At 42.7% G+C, this 21871-nt stretch overlaps 1 protein-coding gene across 1 annotated transcript in view; it reads right to left on the bottom strand.

Annotated features, from left to right (window-relative positions):
- Window positions 1-3845: 3845 nt before the first annotated feature.
- The window catches only part of TRPC4 (transient receptor potential cation channel subfamily C member 4), a 107685-nt gene continuing 89659 nt past the window's right edge, over window positions 3846-21871 (bottom strand). Inside the window, exons 8-10 of the mRNA XM_059833350.1 lie at window positions 10711-10752; window positions 8064-8153; window positions 3846-4562 (exon numbers count right to left, since the gene is read on the bottom strand). Coding sequence (XP_059689333.1) covers window positions 3846-4562; window positions 8064-8153; window positions 10711-10752 — 849 coding nt within the window. The remainder of the gene's footprint in view (window positions 4563-8063; window positions 8154-10710; window positions 10753-21871) is intronic.

Consider the following 21871-nt stretch of genomic DNA (forward strand, 5'->3'; position numbering starts at 1 on the left):
ACTAGAAATATCCTCACCTATTACAGCTCTCAACAGTTATAGCTATGATGAAGATATACATTATTCTGGAACTAGACACTACTTATTCACAGAAAAACTCAGATTAGGGAAGTCGAAGAATTTTTCATTAAATCCTGACCTATTAAAAAAAAAGGTCTTGTGTGCCAAATGCCTCATACAAATGGTATGTGTGAGGTGTTTGGCCCACACCAGTCAAAATGTAATGGTCTCAATCTGTGGACCAAGCAAACAAGATTAAAACCAGCTGCAGAACCATGGTTCCTCCCTGAGAATCATCTACCCGGCTTGCTTTCTGGTGATATTGTACCACATACAGGTAGGGCAGTGGCCCGCAACCCACAGGGCCCCGCAATCTGAACCCTCTGATGCATGGCTCTCCCCTCTGCAGTGCCCTTGCGGGCCAGTGAAGCATGCAGAGTCAGAAACAGCTTTTGCAATTTTATTTTGAAGGCATAGCATGCAGTCGTTGCATCACTGACCTGTGACTGTGAATCAATGTGTGGCCTGGGGAGAGTGGAAGTCATACCAACCTTCATAAAGGTACCCACTACCCAGTCTGTTTTGGCTCAGACCCGCTGTACTTGGGAAGACTGGGCTGCAAGAATTCAAACTCGTTCCTGCCCAGATATGCCAGGGTAGAAGAGTCCTGCTCTATTTCTCCAGGAGCCGATGAAAATGCAAAGGACAGTCAGGTTTTGTCCTTACCAAAAGTATAAATTTAAAAAATGTTTTCTGAACATTCTGAACAACCTGATATTGGGATTAAACCCCTTTATATTTAGACAATTTTCTAACTCCTTGAAATATTCAATGATTTTAAGCTCTGCTTCAAAAGACTGTCTTTTATAGGGGTTTATATCCTGGGAGTTTTTTTATTCCTCCTATATTGATGGAGGCTACAGGCAGGGACGGGTACATTTGAACCTTTTCTTTCTCTTGAGGAGAAAGCATGCTTAGCTTTGCAAAGCTTAATAATGCCTCTGCTGTGGCGTTACAAACTTTGCTCTGTGCACCTCTAAATCTTTCTTGGCACAGATGTCCTCTTGGAGGTATCCAATGAGAAGGGGTTTTTTTTGGCTGTCTGCAAAGTAATAGAAGTCCACCACTATTTCAAATTTCGACATATTTTGGGCTCTTATCTGTTTTCACAGAATGAGGTACTTATTTGCCATTAAATTTAAATGGAATAGGATCAGGTCCTTATTGGTGTCAGGCTTCAATGCCTAAGAATCACATAAAAATAGATGAAATGTTGATTTGAAGTATGTTTTATTTAATAGACCTCATTTCATTTCAATATGTGGTTGTAAAAGAAAGAAAAAGACAGCAAAAGACTGACCACTTATTGCTATGCAATACAATGTCATGGCCCTGTGCCTAAGTATCTTGCCCACCTGTGCTGTCTGCTCTTCTGTCTTGTATCTACTCTAAGACTTAGATTGACTCCCAGGACAGTGAGGTCATGATGTGACAGCATAGCTGATGTTTCAGGTTAACTGTCCTGTGTTTTTGCCCTGTTGGGAATTTCATGCACAGGAAAAACAGGCTCTTATAATGGCAGAATAATATGCAGAGCTCTTAGACCTGTGGCAGTTATCTTGTTCTGATAATGGTGCTGGTGGCATTATAAATAACCTGCTCAGGCACATTTTGTCTAGAATGAAAACACATGGCTGGAATGCATTGAAAGCTATTTGGAGCAAGGACTGCTTGTTTTGAATTTGGCTAGTGAAAGGGTAGTAAGCTTAGGACTCCAAGGTGTTACAAACCATGATGAAGAATGAGAAAGTGAAATCTGTGGTGGAGAAGGACTGTTAACTGGGACACAGAGAATTTTGTGACAACATGTGACACATTGGATTTATGTCATTCTTAGCACACAAGTTAGAGCAGAAAAGAGAACTCTCGAAAAGAGTTGTCCTAGTAAAAATGATATGAAGGTATTCCACCATTATTATTATTATTTATTTCTTGTTATGCTTGTAATAATTCAGGTGCTTTCCAAACAGAAAAGCTACAGGTCCTGCCCCAAGGAGCTCACAATCTAAAGGTGGACAAGGAGAGAGACGTGAAGGAGAGGGGGTCCACAGAGAAGTCAAGAGGCCGAGATGGAAATCAACCATATGTTAGCAATCAAATGTGGTTTGAACACATTGTCGCAAAGCTATACAAACTATTTTCCAGTTACTGCTCATATTTTCCATTTTGGTTCAACTAATTCACTCCTAGGCACCATGGCACAGATAGATGTGCAGGAAGGAAGCTTTCAATATGTGAGCTCAGAGAGAGTAGCACATGTGTAAAGTAGAGCTGGAAAACCCACCTAAAAGGGGTTTGTCTGGATTTTCAAAACTCAGTTCAGTACCAGGATAGTTTAGATCCAGAATGGTATGGCTTTAGGTCAGGTCCTACAAGGTGGGAGTTACATGTGATGGATTCCATCTTGAATGTAAGTGTACTCTATGCCTCTGGAGGTTCCTTAATACAGGCTAATATGAACTACAAAATCTATCATGGCAGGACTAGGGAAGTTAAGAATAAAAATGACCACACTGCTGTGGTATATTCATGTGTTTCCAAGGGAGGAGAAGGATGGTGCTGAGAGTTCGAGGGTGCTCATTCTTAGGTCAGTTGTAAAATTACATTTTTAATAATGTAGGACACCAGTCACTGATTAAAAAGAAACAGACTGTTTAATTTTAAAAATAGTATTTTTGACTAAGACAGTAAGTCACTCAACAGTTATGAAAAATACTATTAGGTTTTCTTTATACATTTAAATGTATATGTATTTTTAATAAAAACTCCAATAAGGTTACCCCAAACTCTGAAATTGTCAAAGAAACTCTCTTAAGGCTTGCCTTTAAAAATGTCTCAATAAATTGCCATATTATTCCAGCTACTCAGGGGATCACTCTATGTTTGTTTATTCCTGAAGTATCCTTCTCTTAGCAAATACAAGTGTATTGTGAAGGCAAAAGCTAATAAGCAGTTGAATATTAAAGTGCATAGGTTGTCCACATTTAGAAAAATAAATGGTTGAAGAAGCAGTAACTTGTGATTACGGATTTCTGGGGAGTAATCTGTCATCTGTTTTTACCAAGCCACAGATATTTCTTTTACTGTAAGAAACATTTTTTTACAGTCTTCAAATCCTGCAAATGCATTTCTAACAATGGTATCAGGATGATGATAATCCTCTTGCTGGGAGGGAGAAGCTGTGATTAAATAATCAGGTAGACTGATCTTTCATAATTTACAGGTACTCCTATTCCTTCAATAAATAAAAGACTACCTTTGAGTCTGTATAGCTTTAGAAACAAACCAAGTGTCTAGCAATTTAAATAATGATTCTAATAGCTTGACATGAATTATGCTGACAGGAGCTGCTTATGATTATTATGGTGCCCAGAATCTTTTTAGAACCTACAAAGTTAAATAAAGGCTTACAAGTCTCTTAAGCTACTTTTTATTTGCATAGAAAAATATTTATCATAGGAGTCAACTATCATATGAGAGAAATTGCATTTGTTGTAATTGAAAAAGATAGCTAAAAAGTTTCTGTGGGTTATTGCAACAGTACAAGAATACAAGATGCTTCCATTTATTAAAAAATGTAAAGCAAACCGTGAAAGCTAAAGCAGCCTACAAAACAGAAGGTCCCCGTATTATTTTTCTCTTGACTATTATGTTACAAGATCATGTGCCACAGTTGAGTACTATAAAGTGTAATTCCGCATTTGCTAATATAATTCTTAAAACATTCCCCCCCAAAGCACTATGCAAAATATATATATATTTGTAAATGCTTTCTCCTGTAAGCATCACAACCTCGTTATCACATAATCACCCTGATCAATTGTTTCCTGTTTCCCATTACAGTCAATGCTAACATCCAACTCCTTGTCCAGCTGATCCTGTGGTGTGGCTGGTTCCGAGTTGTGTAACTCCATTTTCTCCGTTTCTGAAGCACAAATGCTTCCCTCTTCCTGTGAATCCGAAGAGTCACCATTATTTTGTGACTCAGCTAACACGCATTTTTCATCAGGACTTTGGATGTTTAATTCACAGTTCATGGTCAGTTCTCCCTCTTCCAGTTCAGCAGTTTTCTCACATTGTTCTTCTGCCTGTTGACGGGAAACTTCTTCAGAAACGGTGTATATTTTATTTGTACTCTGCTCCACAGAGTTTGTTTTTGATCGTCTGTGAAATAACCCAAAATTTTTTATGTCTGTTACAAAATTCACATGCTTTTGTTTCTCCTTAGTGGACTCTGACACCATCATTGCTGAGCCATTGCTTACATTATGTGTTTCAGAGGCAATAGTGGCTGATCTTGGGTGAATCATTGTAGTTATGTCAAAAAGGCTGAAGGTCTTTTTCTTTCCTTTCTTGTTTCCTTCACTCTCGCTATTTTCTTCATTTTCTGACAGAGAGGCAGTATCTTTGTTTATTTTTGTAGTCTGCAAATTAGACAGCTTGCTTCCTTTTAACAAACCCAGGACTTCAAAACGAAAGCTGGAAATATCTTGTTTTAACTCCTAAAAATTAGGAAGAAAGATGAAACACCAGAGCATGAAAGCTGATTTGACTTTTCCTCTTGTAATTAAAAAAAAAAAAAGGTTTATGCTAGGGATCAGTAATAAGCTTCACAATCTGGATAATACCAGGCATCTTCAAGGTGCTTCGCAGATTGTCTAATGGATCTTCCAGGTGAGACAGAAAAATGATCAGCAATTTTAGCAGAGAAAACTTCAGGGGAAACGTGCGTTAGCCTAGACTACTCATAGAAATCACCGACAGTGGTGGAGAAAGGAGCATGGACAACTTGAAGACCTACAGCCAATCTGCTAGACAGCATTATCCCATCATAATAACAGCATTTTGATTAGCTTTTAACATCATCCCTTGCAGACACACACAGGGACACATGCACGCACAAGGCATACCCATGTGTGCACGCTTCTCTGTCAGTGGCAGTGCGGATAGGACTTCGTGCATTTCCACTAAATGTTTGGCAGCTGGCAGCTAAGTCAGAGCTAATCATTGCAGGCTGCTTCCAGCCAGTGCAACATCTGTTTCTTAAAGGTCTCTCTCAGGAGAAGGCACCTTGCCTTCAGGAGGTCCCTATGATGTAGCTATGACATAGTCGCCATCACAGAAACATGGTGGGACGACTTGCATGACTGGAGTGCTGCAATGGATGGCTATAAGCTCTTCAGGAGGGATAGCCAAGGAAGGAGAGGCAGTGGGGTGGCTCTGTATGTCAAAGAGTGTTTTCATTGTATAGAGCTCAATGATTGATTATTCTAGTGCCCAGTTGTCTGACAACCCTTTCGGTGAAGAAATTTTCCCTAATATCTAATCTAAACCTCCCCTGGTGCAAATTGAGGTTGTTTCCTCTTCTCCTATCACTTGTCACTTGGGAGAAGAGACCAGCACCCATCTCGCTACAACCCCCTTTCAGGTAGTTGTAGAGAGGGATAAGCCTCAGTCTCCTCTTCTCCAGATTAAACAAACCCAGGTTCCTCAGGCAGTCCTCATAAGACTTGTGCTCTAGACTTTTCCCTGGCTTCGTTGCCCTTCTCTGGACATGCTACAGCACCTCAATGTTCTTCTTGTAGTGAGGGGCCCAAAACTGAACACAGGATTCGTGGTGTGGCCTCACCAGGGCCAAGTACAAAGGGACAATCACTTCCCTACTCCTGCTGGCCATGCTATTTCTGATACAGGCCAGGATGCCATTGGCCTTCTTGGCCACCTGGGCACACTGCTGGCTCATATTCAGCCAGCTGTCAATCAACACCCCCAGGACCTTTTCTGCAGGGCAGCTTTCCAGCCACTCATCCCCAAGCCTGTAGCATTGCCTGGGGTTGTTGTGACCCAAGTGCAGGGCCCGGCACTTGGCCTTGTTGAACCTCATACAATTGGCCTCGGCCCATCGATCCAGCCTGTCCAGATCCCTCTGCAGAGCCTTCTGACCCTCAAGCAGATCAACACTCCTGCCCAACTTGGTGTCATCTGCAAACTTGCTGAGGGAGCACTCAATCCCCTTGTCCGGATCATTGATAAGGTATTAAACAAAACTGGCCCCAATACTGAGCCCTGGGGAACACCACTTGTGACCGGCTGCCAAATGGATTTGACTCCATTCACCAGAACTCTTTGGGCCTGGCCATGCAGCCAGTTTTTTACCCCGCAAAGGGTGTGCCTGCCTAAGCCATGAGCAGTTTCTCCAGGAGAATGTGGTGGGAAACTGTGTCAAAGGCTTTATTAAAGTCTAGGTAGGCTATATCCACAGTTTTTCCATCGTCCACTTACAGGGTCACCTTGTCATAGGAGATCAGGTTAGTCAAGCAGGACCTGCCTTTCATAAACCCATGCTGACTGGGCCTGAACACATGGTTGTCCTGTACATGCCACGTGATGGCACTGAAGAAGATCTGAATGAAGAATTAATGAAACAATTAGCTCAGGCTCTGGCTGTATCTTCTGTGTGCATAAGTTGAGGCAGATGAATATAATTTTGAATGTTTGGAGTTTGAGGTGTCAATAGCAACAAAAATCAGAATCACAGAATCACTACGGTTGGAAAAGAACTGCAAGATCATCAATTCCAACCATCAACCAACACCACCATGCCCACTAAACCATGTCCCACAATGACACTTCCACACGTTCCTTGAACACCCCCAGTGATGGTGACTCCACCACTTCCCTGGGCAGCCTGTTCCAATGTTTCACCACTCTCTCAGTAAAGAAATTTTTCCTAATATCCAATCTAAACCTCCTCTGGTGCAACTTGAGGCCATTTCCTCTTGTCCTATCGCTAGTCACTTGGGAGAAGAGACCAACACCCACTACTCTGCAACCTCCTTTCAGGTAGTTGTAGAGAGTGATAAGGTCTCCCCTCAGCCTCCTCTTCTCCAGGCTAAACAACCCCAGGTCCCTCAGCCGCTCCTCATAAGACTTGTGCTCCAGACCCCTCACCAGCTTCGTCGCCCTTCTCTGGACACGCTCCAGCACCTCAATGTCCTTCTTGTAGTGAGGGGCCCAAAACTGAACACAGGATTTGAGGTGCGGCCTCACCAGCGCTGAGTACAGAGGCACGATCACCTCCCTACTCCTGCTGGCCACACTATTTCTGATACAGGCCAGGATGCTGTTGGCCTTCTTGGCCACCTGGGCACACTGCTGGCTCATATTCAGCCGGCTGTCAATCAACATCCCCAGGTCCTTTCCTGCGGGGCAGCTTTCCAGCCGCTCGTCCCCAAGCCTGTAGCATTGCCTGGGGTTGTTGTGACCCAAGTGTGGGACTCGGCCCTTGGCCTTGTTGAACCTCATACAATTGGCCTCGGCCCATCGATTCAGCCTGTCCAGATCCCTCTGCAGAGCCTTCCTAACCTCAAGGAGATCAACACTCCTGCCCAACTTGGTGTCATCTGCAAACTTGCTGAGGGTGCACTCAATCCCCTCATCCAGATCATCATTAAATATATTAAACAAGACTGGCCCCAAAACTGAGCCCTGGGGGACTCCGCTTGTGACCGGCTGCCAACTGGATTTCACCCCATTCACCACGACTCTCTGGGCTTGGCCGTCCAGCCAGTTTTTTACCCAGCGAAGAGTGCACCAGTCTAAGCCACAATTCGCCAGCTTCTCCAGGAGAATACTGTGGGGAACATTGTTGAAGGCAGCATCCACAGCCTTCCCCTCACCTACTAGGCGGGTCACTTGGTCATAGAAGGAGATCAGGTTGGTCAAGCAGGACCTGCCTTTCATGAACCCGTGCTGGCTGGGCCTGATCCCTTGGTTGTCCTGCACGTGCCCCTGATAAAACTGATTATTTCTCCATCTAAAGAAAGAAGGAGACTTGCTGGAGTCCATATACAATACTATGTCTGTATGGTCTGTCAGGACACAGACACTGCTCTAGGAAGCAAATTATATGCTACCTGAACAACTGGGGAGTTTGAGAAATATGCTTCACAGTCTTACAATATCTTACTAAAACACCTATAAACATATAAATTATCACATACCTTAAAATTTTCTTCTGTCAGTCCTTCCTCAGTTTTGGCATCTCTTATCATTGCTGCAACATATCTCTTAACCAGATTTCTCATTACTTCCTAAAAATATAAAATACTGTATTAGCTTTCTTAGTATTAGTTACTAAGCCTACACTCATTTGGGCTGCTTGGACTTCTTTGTGCTTTAGAAACATGACAAAAATATAAACCTTAGATCTGGTTGAAATTTTTTTCTGCTTTTCAATGGAAAGCAGTGATATTAATCATACTGAGAATGGCTGTATTGGGTTTCACCAAAGGTATGCCTCATGCCAGTAACGTGACAGTAAGCAGTTGCTGATGCTCCGTGAGGAGTGTAAGTCTAGTGCAGTTGTATAATGTTATTTCTAGCTATACTCTCCCAGGCCTCCTGTGATGTGTGATTCAGAGACTTTCTGAATCAAAATGATAGCTTTAAGTTTAATGGGCTGTGACAGTTTTTCCTATGTGTTTTGAACTCATGTAAACTTTCAGCATCCACAAATCCTCTGCCAATGAATTCCACGGTATAGCTGGCATAAGATTTCATTTGGGTTTTTGTTCATTTTTAACCTACTCTCTGATAGTTTCCATTGTTGCCTTCTACTTCTAAGAATCCTAGAATTATTTCAGTTGGAAAGGATGCCTGGAGGCTGTCTGATCTAGCTTAGGCCCATGTCCAGTCAAGTGCTGAATATCTCCAAGGGTGAAGATGCTGCAGCCTTCCTGAGCAACTTTTCCCAATTCTTTACTACCCTCACTGTGATGATGATTTTCCTTATAGAATTTCCCTTCCTACAACTTGTGTCCATTGACTTCTGTTCTTTTGCTGTGCACCTCCAAGAAAAACCTGGCTCCTTCTTCTCCCTAATCACCCACTATGTTGTTGAAGACAGAAATTACACACAGAATCACACAGAATGATAGGGGTTGGAAGGGACCTCTGGAGACCATCTAGTCCAACCACCCCGCCAGAGCAGGTTCACCTAGAGCAGATTGCACAGGAATGCGTTCAGGTGAGTTTTGAATATCTCCAGAGAAGGAGACTCCACTACCTCTCTGGGCAGCTTGTTCCAGTGCTCTACCACCCTCAAAGGAAAAAAAGTTCTTCCTCATGTTTAGATGGAACTTCCTATGACCAAGTTTGTGCCCGTTACCTCTCGTCCTGTCACTGGGCACCACTGAAAAAAGACTGGCCCCTTCCTCCTGGCACCCACCCCTTAAGTATTTATAAGCACTGATACGATCCCCCCTCAGTCTTCTCTTCTCCAGACTAAAAAGACCCAAGTCCCTCAGCCTTTCCTCATAAGAAAGGTGTTCCAGTCCCCTAATCATCTTCGTAGCCCTTTCCCTCTCCAGCAGCTCCCTGTCCTTCTTGAACTGGGGAGCCCAGACCTGGACACAGTCCTTCAGATGAGGCCTCCCCAGGGCAGAGTAGAGGGGGAGGACAACCTCCCTCGACCTGCTAGCCACACTCTTCTTGATGCACCCCAGGATGCCATTGGCCTTCTTGGCCACACGGACACATTGCTGGCTCATGGTCATCCTGTTGTCCACCAGGACCCCCAGGTCCCTTTCCACAGAGCTGCTCTCCAGCAGGTCAGCCCCTGACCTGTACTGATGCAGGGTCAGTAGAGGATCATTAGATCACCCTTAAACTACTCCAGGATGAAATCCGAGCTTCTCCTTTTATGTCAGACCTCTAACCATCTTGGTGGCCCTTTGCTGGATTCCTTCCAGTTTGTTAACATATCTCTTGTAGTGGGGGGCCCAAAACAGGATACGCTGCTCCAGACAGAGCCTTACAAGTGTGTGCTGGAGGCGAATAATCACTTCCCTCAAAGTGCTGCCTACAGCCTTACTACTACAACCTAGTATGTGTCTGGTATTCAGTTTGCAGGTAGATGGTAAACAGCTGCTCTTTGTTCACCTTCCCCATGATTTCAAAAATTCCTGTTGCATTTCCCACAGCTGTCTGTTTTTCAGGTTGGAAAAGTCCTAGTTTACCTAGTCATTGACCATACAGAATCCATTAATTACCAAACCTACAAGTGCACAGCCCACATCTTGTTTAACTGCAGCCCTTTTAACACAACAAAAATTGAAAATAAATCTGAAAATTATTCCTTGTGCTACAATAATCTCAAAAAATCAGAGGCTGAAACAGTAAGGACAGAGAAGAAGAACAGCTTACAGGGGATCTAGGGAGAGGGGTTATTAAGGGACAGGAAGTTGTCTACAGGGGACCAGAGACGGAGAGATGGTGAGCAGGTTCTGATGGAGCATCTCAGTGAGGTGCACATATGATCCTGATGAATCCCAGCAGAGAGTTGCGACTACGTATTTGCTTTTTTAAAGGCAATCCATGTTACAGTGGGCAAAATACTGGTTAGTATATTATTGCTCTACGAAATATCTTTTTGCACCCCAAAAGTAGACAATCCTACTTCTCAAATGCTGTTGTTTGAACACCAAAAATACTATGCTTATTTGCTGAGGATGAAATAAGTATGCATTTTGTGGGTTTTTTCTTTTTTTTTTCCCCCCTGCTTTCTCATGAAATTCTTTTTTTTCCATTCTGAAGACCTTTTGGAGGCATAGAAAAATAATTGCTCAAAAGATAAACATGGGCCTGTACCTGGTATTGATGATGTCTTCTCAGATTGTCAGCTGCACGCCTCTGAAAAAAAAGAAAAGAAAAGAACAAAAAACTGTGAATCCCTGCCTGATAGTAAAATACTTACTTACAGCATAGAAAAACAGCAGGTCTGTGCAATATGTGGTATCTAACAAGCTGAGAGAGATGGTTCAAAGTCTGTTGAAAAAATGGCAGTGTTGGAGCAAAACCTGTCATTAGCTTTCTAGAAGGGAGCATGTTGGAATTGGGAAGGCAAAGTGGATTTTCTACATTTTCATCAATGCGCTGCTTGCTATTCCAGCATTGGCATGAATGTGGTGGGGCAGCCGGGTCTCTGCTTGCAGAGCCCCAAAGTCACTGATCTGAGATGGAAGGAAAACAATGTGGTCATGTCACTCACTTGCACAGACTGAAGCGTATTTTATTGAATTGAGAAAAGCTTGACATAAACATGGTGTTAGCAAGATACTTGCTATGGCTCCTAATGTCTCATTTAAGATAGAGCTAATCAAAACCTGCACTATAAAACCATACTAAACAGAAAATTCCCTGCTTAGTTCACTGTTAAAAACACTTGGTCACACAGAGGGGTGTGGAAGAAAGAAACTTAGCTTGCAGTGCAGAGTTTGGTGTTGAGAAGGAGGGAGGGTAAGAGGGATAGTAACTCTGAAGAGGATCAGCAAAAAGAAGTGTGGAAGGATGAAAGCATGGTACAGGCTTCAAGCAAGTGTTGCATTAGATTGTACTGCCATATCTAAGGGCTGTCCAGAAGAAGATGAGGAAAAAAAAAGCCTGAACTACTTAGTTCTTGAATTAATGTTGTCCTCAATAGCATAATGAGTCACATCTCCCTATTCTCTACCTTAATTATCCCTGACTGGTGAAAGAAAGACAATTTCAACTCGAGTTCTTTTATCTGCTGCTGGTGAGAAAAAAAGGTGTCTGACCACTGACTGTATTTCTATGAAATAGAAGACTTAGTGCATCTTAAAACAGGATAAAAAGGCATCCAAGGGAGTTGTTAAAATTGACCTCAGTTGCATACTGAGGCAGGCACAGTAAGGTATTTTGTCATCTTCTTTTACTTGAAACCAATTGGCAATTTATGATTAACAATTTCCCTGTACTCAGAATCAGTTTACACCTTAGGGTTGATTTCTTGTTTGTAATTAATCTGAGGGATGCAATGGCTGTGTGGTTGGGCTTAGCAAAAAAAAAAATAGAAAGGGGAAAATCATTATTTCCTACTCACTCTGAACAGACACCTTGGGGTAGGGCTTTATACATAAGTATCTTGTCTTCAGTATTTTTCCAGTTTGTGTTTCTGTACCTATGCCTCACCCAAAGAGAAGATGGAAATTCCCTGTATTTAAAGGTTGAGGGTGGGGCGAGCCTGTCCACAACCAGGGCCAGAGGGGGCAAGGTAGCCGTGGGAAGGCCGATACCCTCCCACCACCTGTCTTTTGCTGTTTTTTTAAAAAAAAAAAAATTCTGATTTTTTGCAATTGACCACACGATGGAGATGTTTCATTCCTGCTGAGAGAGCACTAAGGGAGACCCTGGCTAAGAGCTCTGAACAACAGATCTGACTCATGGGTAAAGGGAAAAGCACTTTAAGGTGTAACTGAAATGCACTTCAGTTCAGGTAAAGCTAATAACCCCTATAAATAAAACCAATGCTGACCCTTGTCTTGCAGACTGCTTTCTGCAGTTGCTGTCTGCTCTGCTTTATTTTACAGTGAAATGTGAAATAAATGCATAGGTTTAATTCTGTATCCATAACAAGAAATAGCTAAATCAGGTTTATCCTTTTCTTGCAACCGATTCGGAAAGTCCCAGAAACAGGGGTTGTGGCTTTTTTACTCAGTGCAATGTCAAAAAGTGCAATGTGGGATGACTGTGTAGACAAATATATTTGTGTAGTAACATGTCCAGAACAGTTCTTCTGCACTTAACAATTGTTTTCAATCCATACCACTGAGAAGCTTAAAGAGAATGCATTTAATGGTTAGTTTTCATACACAGACACATACATACTGCACAGGGATATATGCATACACATAACCCATCAAAGTTATTACCCCCATCAGTTCTCTATTTCCTGTTTAAATGTTCAGATTCAGATTCCAGTTCATAATCACCTTCTGATTCCTTCTGAAAGCAGAACAAATCTTTGCTTAAACACATCTGAAAATCAAGCTAATCACTATAAATAAAATGGCATTAAGACTGATATGGTCCTTATTTAGTTCTCTGCCAGCCTGCTTTTCTCTACCTGGTCATAGTCTAATTTGTCGTTGTTCAAAATTTGTTTCAAGTAACCGCTGTGCTATGTGCATGAAGAAGTTTTGAAAACCATGGCTGGCAAAGGGATGAAAGTTAAATCTGACTAAAAATAGCAACAGGGGAAGAAACACTCTTGTGATGACAATGTTGTATGAGATCATGAAATTGAAGGGGATACTTTTATCACTTTCCAAATGGGGCACTAATATCCTCTAGGAAGCTTTAATAGTAGTTCTACTAGTAGTGATAAATATTTTGGTCCTCCTGCTTATGCCATTCCTAGTAATTTGCATTGTTTGGAAGGAAAATCTCTTTAGCGATCAAAAATTTGATAATGTTAAATTACTTCTTTTGAAGTGTTTTATCAAAATTATATCCTTTATAAATCAGGAATTAAAGTTTGCTTAGTGAAGAGTGAAGAGTTTGCTCACTGAGAGAGTGGTGAAACACTGGAATAGGCTGCCCAGGGAGGTGGTAGAGTCACCCTCCCTGGAGGTATTCAAGGAGCGTGTGGATGTGGCATTGTGGGATGTAGCTTGATGGACATGGTGCTGTGTGGTGTTGGGTGGGTTGTGGCTTGTTATTGTTGTTGTGTGGCGTGGATTTTGTGGTTTTTTTTTTTTTTTTTTTTCTTTTTCTTTCTTTTCTTTTGTGGGTTTTTTGATGTTGTGTGTTTTTTTTCTTTTTTTTTTTTTTTTTTTTTTTCTTTTTTTCCCCAGGTTGGACTCGATGATCTTACAGGTCTTTTCCAACCGTACTGATTCTGTGATTCTGTGAAAAAGGTCCAGAAAATGTAAAGATGTCTGAAGTCATGGGATGTATTCCTCATCTTGAATAGAAGCATCCCAGAAAAAGGGTAAGAACTTAGCTGTGTTGACAAAGAGGTTTCCCCATGAGATGGCCCTTGGCTATACAACAAACACTCCAGATTACTGATTTCCATTCCAGGTGGAAGGTGTTATTTCTTCACTCAACTTTCAATAACACACGTTACAGGGAAAATACAAAATAAGTATATTGACTTAGGAGTTGCCTCATTTTCCACTTGGAGAACAAAGACTAGGAGAAGGGGAAAGGAGATTTTCTCTGACAAATGATAATAATTATCATGCAGGTTGCTTGAAAAAATGGCATAAAAATCTGGATAGCTAGAAAAGAGGTAACTGTTTATCTAAACATCAGATGCACAGAAAAAAATAATACTGAAGATATCCCTGACAATCCTTTCCATTTTCTCCTCTGAAATACTTAAAATTATAGGTAAAACACTTTTTGGAGACTGATCATACATAAAGTGGAATGTAATTTGAGGAAAATAGTACAATTTATTCCAGTGGGATTGGGGTTTCTTTTCTTACATCTCTTCTATTTTGAAATAGCAATGGATTTCATATGGTCAACAGGAATATCACTGAGACACCCAAAGGCCTTGGGCAGTCAGGCAAACTTCAGCCTAATCAATAGAATTACATTACTAATTTGGCTTTCGCAAAGGTGAGCTGACAAAGGTAACAGAACTGAGATATATATATATATATATATAAAGCAGTACACACTGTTACTTCAGAGTTTTAAGTGTAGGAGATGCTTTGTGATAACAGCTAAAGAGAATGCTGCATATCTGGGATATGTCAAAATGACAGAAAATTAAAATGTGCTGAAGTCTGAAAGGTAGAAGATCTTTGTCTGATTAATAGCAGAGCTGAAGTACTAGTAAATCACATGTAAGCATCCTGGCTTTCTTTCAGCTGTACTTGTGGCTAGAGAAGCTGCCATCAACACGGCTGGTTACCGTGTTGCTTTGGAGAAAGTCCCTTGAAAAAGCTCCCCTTAACTCCACCACCCACTGTTTCAACTGTCCCAGTACAACAAAGGATGGCAGAAACACAGAAATGACATCCAAGGAGAAGCAAATTAATCAGCACTCTTCAGAGGCACCTCATTTCCCTGCAGACCCTGTTCTTTCCCATGATAGCTTTGTTATAAGCAGCACTATAGATGGTCCTCCCAAGCAACCATGCCATACTTATTTCTACTGACATTTTTCTTCTTCATATGAGAAAGATAAATCCTTTCACTATCATGTCTGCTGTAAACTATCCTGACCATGAACCATTTCTGTATGACTTCTGCCTGCATGTAATGAACCTTCAAGTGTATCTTTATATATATTGTTACAGTGCATTGTTGGTGACATATTTAACACATCCTTGATTCATTCCTAGCTCATGATACCTGGCTTTTTGGTACTAAGGTTTCTTATGCAGATATCATGCCCAATCCTTGAAAAATTCTGGCTTTAACAAGCCAGCTGCATTCTGCCTATCATCTGTTTTGTATCCTCTAGCACTGACTCAGCCTTTGGATGCACACTGTTGCTTTTTCTAGTGGAAAACACCATAGTACGTCACTGCTGATTAAAGCTTCCTAATAAGAAAGTTAGCATTTAGAGGTTTCAGAACAAAATGTTTTGAAATCTGATTTCTGCCTTACAGACAACATGGCATGCATATATCCATATATCCAATAGTGTTTTTTCCCCAGTACTGGTCATACGGAACGAATCAGAGTTCATAATGCAGGACTCAAGGAAAAGAAGTAGGTCCCAACAAAGTTTATCTTGTAGCTCTGAGGCCAGGTTATTCCAGGGGAGACACCAGTGAGCTGGAGTCAGAGACCTGCCACCTGAGATCCCCAAACAAAACACAGAGAAAACTCTTCATTTCCCTTCAGTTGTGAGGGCATAGAGGTTCTAAATCTAATTTGTTGGGCCAACTGAAGAAGTTCTGGGAACCCAAGGCTGAGCTGTGGGTGATGGGAATAAGTTTTTAAAAGCCAGAAAGCAGCTCATTCCTCCAGGACAGACTGTGAGATCACCATGGTATGCCCATTCATTCTTCAGTGACAACCTCCTGGGGAAAATCCAGTTAAAAGCATCTGGTTTACATCTACCCAAACTGTGTATAGACCTGACTACTGGAGCGAATAGTGGCTCTCACAATCTGATGGGTATGGACAGATTTTCCTAATGTGGAAATAGGAGCATATAGTGGTGCACATGCACATCTTACCCCATTTTGGAGCTTGGGTGCATAACTGGACCTAGAAATTGGAAGATGTTCCAAGTTGCAGACAACGTCATTTGCAGACAACAGCAAGTTGGGGGGGAGTACTGATCTGCTCGAGGGTAGGAAGGCTCTACAGAGGGATCTGGACAAGCTGGATCGATGGGCCGAGGCCAATTGTGTGATGTTCAACAAGGCCAAGTGCCGGGTCCTGCACTTTGGCCACAACAACCCCATGCAATGCTACAGGCTTTGGGATGAGTGGCTGGAAAGCTGCCTGGCAGAAAAGGACTTGGGGGTGTTGATTGACAGCCGGCTGAATATGAGCCAGCAGTGTGCCCAGGTGGCCAAGAAGGCCAATGGCATCCTGGCCTGTATCAGAAACAGTGTGGCCAGCAGGAGTAGGGAAGTGATTGTCCCCCTGTACTTGGTGCTGGTGAGGCTGCACTCCAAGTACTGTGTTGAGGTTTGGGCCCCTCCCTACAAGAAGGACATTGAGGTGCTGGAGCGTGTCCAGAGAAGGGTGATGAAGCTGGTGAGGGGTCTGGAGCACAAGTCTTATGAGGGGTGGCTGAGGGACCTGGGTTTGTTTAATCTGGAGAAGAGGAGGCTGAGGGAGACCTTATTGCTCTCTAGAACTACCCGAAAGGAGGTTGCAGAGTAGTGGGTGTTGGTCTCTTCTCCCAAGTGACAAGTGATAGGACAAGAGGAAATGGCCTCAAGTTGCACCAGGGGAGGTTTAGATTGGATATTAGGAAAAAGTTCTTTACTGAGAGAGTGGTGAAGCATTGGAACAGGCTGCCCAGGGAAGTGGTTGAGTCACCATCCCTGGAGGTTTTTAAAAGACAATTGGATGTGGTGCTTAGGGACATGGTTTAGCTGTGGACTTTGGACTTAGCAGTGTTAAGTTAATGGTTGGTGTTGATGATCTTAAAGGTCTTTTCCAACCTAAACGATTCTATGATTCTATGAAATTCAGATAGCCCTAATGGGGCTTCTGTTATAGCTGAGGAGCTAGCTGAAGAACTTTGTATTTTTATGAGATGCCCAGATTTGTGGACTGAATCTGTCTGGTCAGCCACAACCACTCACTTTTTCCAGGCAGCTGGAAGTCTTTTTGCCATGATGGCTCGGCTGGTGAGCCCTCTGCTTCAGAGGGGTTTTAGCTATACTTGCAGTTAAATGCCTATTCTGTAATGGAAACTAGTGATGGATATGGTCCTATTGTCTCACAGACTTTGGGATTTCCACTTTTTTGCATTGAATAAATATTTTTTAAGTTTACTCTACAGAAATTAATCAAGAATGTCCTATATCTCTTCCTCACCTATGTCCTCCAGTCCCAAACAGTTCAGTAATCAGTGGTTCACATCCAAATCATAGGGGAGCCAGGTTCAGCCTCGCCTCTTCTCTCTCTTTCTCTTCTCTTCTCTTCTCTTCTCTTCTCTTCTCTTCTCTTCTCTTCTCTTCTCTTCTCTTCTCTTCTCTTCTCTCTCTCTTCTCTTCTCTTCTCTTCTCTTCTCTTCTCTTCTCTTCTCTTCTCTTCTCTTCTCTTCTCTTCTCTTCTCTTCTCTTCTCTTCTCTTCTCTCCTCTCCTCTCCTCTCCTCTCCTCTCCTCTCCTCTCCTCTCCTCTCCTCTCCTCTCCTCTCCTCTCCTCTCCTCTCCTCTCCTCCCAAGAGACCACCTTTCCCCCTGCCAGGTCTTAATGATTTTGAGATGGAAATGTCTCCTGTCAGAGCTATTCTTCTTGGGGTAAATAATTAAATATACACTGGAGAATAGAAGTTAACCTGGGTCTCCCTTAGCCCAAGCTATTTACTTTACTTGGCACCTGCTCCTTCTCTCTCCAAACAGAAATTCACCCTGAAGCTCAAAACTCTTTCCCAACAAAAGCTTCTTTGAAACTGGTATGTATTAATGAAAAAGTTGGGGTTTAAGGATTTTTTATTTTTTTAATTAAAAAAAAAAAGAAAATTCTATTTGGAAAAATTCCCGACCAGCTCTGTGTACAGAGTCCCTGCCCTTTGACCCTTTGCTGCACCAATTTTCCAAAACCCAAACTTCTAATGCTTAGAGGCTGGTATTTATGTACCCCAGTAGGAGGTAGCTGCAGGAACCAGGGGGTATTCTTTCTGAATCCCTTTCCTCACCATGTTATTCAGCATGGGGCTGAGAGCACCTTGTCTCTTTATTTTTCCACAGAGCCAGGAATGAGTTTATTCCCAGAGCTGCAGTTTGAGAGGGAAAAAAAGGAAAAAAAATCCCTTACCCTGGATAGAAAGTCTGACAGAAAATATTGTCCTGAAGTTTTTGCTGGGATGTATAAGGGCATTCTGGATCTGTCTCAGTCAAACAGGGATATTGTGTTAATCAACCCTAGATCCTCAGCTGCTATAACTGGCATCACTCCATTAATTTTAATATCACTCTGACAGTTTACACTAGCTAATCATCCTTAACAAATGTTTAACAAATGCCTAGAAGCATTGCCCACTATCCCCCACACACAAGTACAAAACTCTCTTGATTTTCTCTTTCTCACAAAATCTCACAGTTTTTCTTCCTTTTGGTCTCTGCATTTACTTCTTTCCCTTGCTAGGTTAAACAATGATGTTTTATTTTTGAAATTCTTCACCATTCATGCTAGATCATGTCTTTTATTTTTATTTCTATCTGAATTGCTGTTTTTTTCTCTTCACTGCTTTTCTAATGTTAATTTTAATACTCTTTTTTTAGTGTTTCTTTCTTGCAATCTATTCCTGGTTTGTTTTAATGCCATTCTCAAGCTTATAAGCTTCCTTTTCTGGCTATTTCTTTCCTATCTACAAGTATGACAGCTAAGAGAAGCATGTTCTCCTTTCAAGATCAGGATATTGCAATAAGCCTGTTTAGAAGCTTTCCACAAGAAGGAGGAAATCCATTCATCAGCTTAGGAATTGTGAATTAGTTTTATATGTCACTCTTCCTCTTTATCATGTATCTGTACACCTCCATGAACGTATTCCTCCAAGTATATCTGGTGATTAAACTGAATGCCAAGATATGACAGGAGAATATGTAGGAAAAGCCTATCTTTATTACTTACTTCTCAAGAAACTGGGAAGAAATATGAAGAAAAGGTCTATAGAGTAATGGCCCAGCAAATAATTGTATCATATCCTCTGGCTTCTTTGAAATGAATGGATGTTTTGCTACCACGGTCAACAGCATGAGGACTATAATAACTCATTCTTCTTCCCCTTACTCACACATGACCCTCTTAAACTCTCACTTAATGCTTTGCTATATGAGTTCCTAACAGACTTGAAAACATTTGTACTCACCAAATCCCAATGGTATAGGAAAGCGCCATTATCCACATTTTACACACAATAGTTTTCTCTATGTCGGAGTTGGCTAAATGCAGTCTATTTACTGACTCACTTGTTATGGGAAATGCAGAAAACATAACTAGAGACATTTAGTTGTTGCTGGGTTAGACTGTTCCCTGACTATTTCCTCTGATAATATAGAAAAACTGCGCTGCTGACTGAGGTATCTCAAGTGGATAAAGATAGGAGGGACCAATTCAAATCTGTTTTGCCAACTGCAGCTACCAGAGAAAGTCTGTGGCTAAGATATTACACAGGCATCTGCTGAATCCAAGTACAGGACTACTATTGTTCCCTTTCAGTGTCTTATCGCCTCTTTTCTTCTAGAAATTTCTCTGGTGATCATCACTATTAGAATATGTTACCAATGCGATTCTTAAATAACTCAACCTGTAAAGTAAAGTAAGCAATTGCAACTAAATCATAGAATCATAGACTTGTTTAATCACAGAATCACAGAATCACTACGGTTGGAAAAGACCTGTAAGATCATCAAGTCCAACCATCAACTCAACAGCACCATGCCCACTAAACCATGTCCCACAATGCCACGTCCACACGTTCCTTGAACAGCTCCAGTGAGGGTGACTCCACCACTTCCCTGGGCAGCTTATTCCTGGGCACCAGTACTCCTGCCTAAGCCATGAGCAGTCAGTTTCTCCAGGAGAATGCTGTAGGAAACTGTGTCAAAGACTTTACTAAGGTCTAGGTAGACAACATCCACAGCCTTTCCCTCATCCACTAGGTGGGTCACCTGGTCATAGAAGGAGATCAGGTCAAGCAGGACCTGCCTTTCATGAACCCGTGCTGGCTGGGCCTGATCCCTTGGTTGTCCTGCACATGCCCTGTGAGCGCCCTCAAGAGGAACGTCTCCATAATCTTCCCCGGCACCGAGGTAAAGAATCCAGCCTGAACCTCCCCTGGCACAACTTGAGGCCATTTCCTCTTGTCCTGTCACTAGTCACTTGGGAGAAGAGACCAACACCCACCTCTCTGCAACCTCCTTTCAGGTAGTTGTAGAGAGCAGTAAGGTCTCCCCTCAGCCTCCTCTTCTCCAGATTAAACAAACCCAGGTCTCTCAGCCGCTCCTCATAAGACTTGTGCTCCAGACCCCTCACCAGCTTCATCACCCTTCTCTGGACACGCTCCAGCACCTCAATGTCCTTCCTGTAGTGAGGGGCCCATAACTGAACACAGGATTCGAGGTGCAGCCTCACCAGTGCACAATCACTTCCTTAGTCCTGCTGGCCACACCATTTCTGATACAAGCCAGGATGCTGTTGGCCTTCTTGGCCACCTGGGCACACTGCTGGCTCATCTTCAGCCGGCTGTCAATCAACACCCCCAGGTCCTTTTCTGCTGGGCATTGCATGGGGTTGTTGTGACCCAAGTGTGGGACTCGGCCCTTGGCCTTGTTGAACCTCATACAATTGGCCTCAGCCCATCGATCCAGCCTGTCCAGATCCCTCTGTAGACCCTTCCTACCCTCTAGCAGATCAACACTTCCACCCAACTTGGTGTCATGTGCAAGTACCCTTGGGTGGATTGCATGTGGCCCTACTGACTTGTGTGTGTCTAAGTCGTGTAGCAGGTCGCTAACCATTTCCCCTTGGATTATGGGGAATTCATTCTGCTCCCTGTCCCTGTCTTCCAGCTCACGGAGTTGAGTACCCCGAAAACAACTGGTCTTACTATTTAAGACTGAGGTAAAGAAGGCATTAAGTACCTCAGCCTTTTCCTCATCCTTTGTCACTATGTTTCTCCCCCCATACAATAAAGGGTGGAGATTCTCCTTAGCCCTCCTTTTGTTACTAATGTATTTATAGAAACATTTTTTGTTGTCTTTTACGGCAGTAGCCAGATTAAGTTCTAGCTGCGCTTTGGCCCTGCTAATTTTCTCCCTGCATAACCTCATGACATCTTTGTAGCACTCTTGAGTTGCCTGCCCCTTCTTCCAAAGGTCATAAACTCTTTTTTTCCTGAGTGCCAGCCAAAGCTCTCTGTTCAGCCAGGCTGGTCTTCTTCCCCACCGGCTCGTCTTTTGTCACATGGGGATGGCCTGCTCCTGCGCCTTCAAGACTTCCTTCTTGAAGAATGTCCAATGTTCCTGGACTCCTTTTGCCTTTCAGAACTGCCTCCCAAGGGACTTTGTCCACCAGGCTCCTTATCAGGCCAAAGTCAGCTCTCCCGAAGTCCAAGGTAGCAGTTCTGCTGACCCCCCTCCTTACTTCTCTGAGAATCGAAAACTCTATCATTTCATGATCATTATGCCCAAGACGGCCTCCCACCATCCCCCACAAGGCCTTCTCTGTTCACAAACAACAGGTCCAGCGGGCCACCTTCCCTAGTTGGCTCACTCACCAGCTGAGTCAGGAAGTTATCTTCCACACACTCCAGGAGCCTCCTGGACTGTTTCCTCTCTGCTGTATTGTATTTCC

This window comes from Gavia stellata, chromosome 1, assembly GCF_030936135.1.
Source record: "Gavia stellata isolate bGavSte3 chromosome 1, bGavSte3.hap2, whole genome shotgun sequence".
Classification (NCBI taxonomy): domain Eukaryota; kingdom Metazoa; phylum Chordata; class Aves; order Gaviiformes; family Gaviidae; genus Gavia; species Gavia stellata.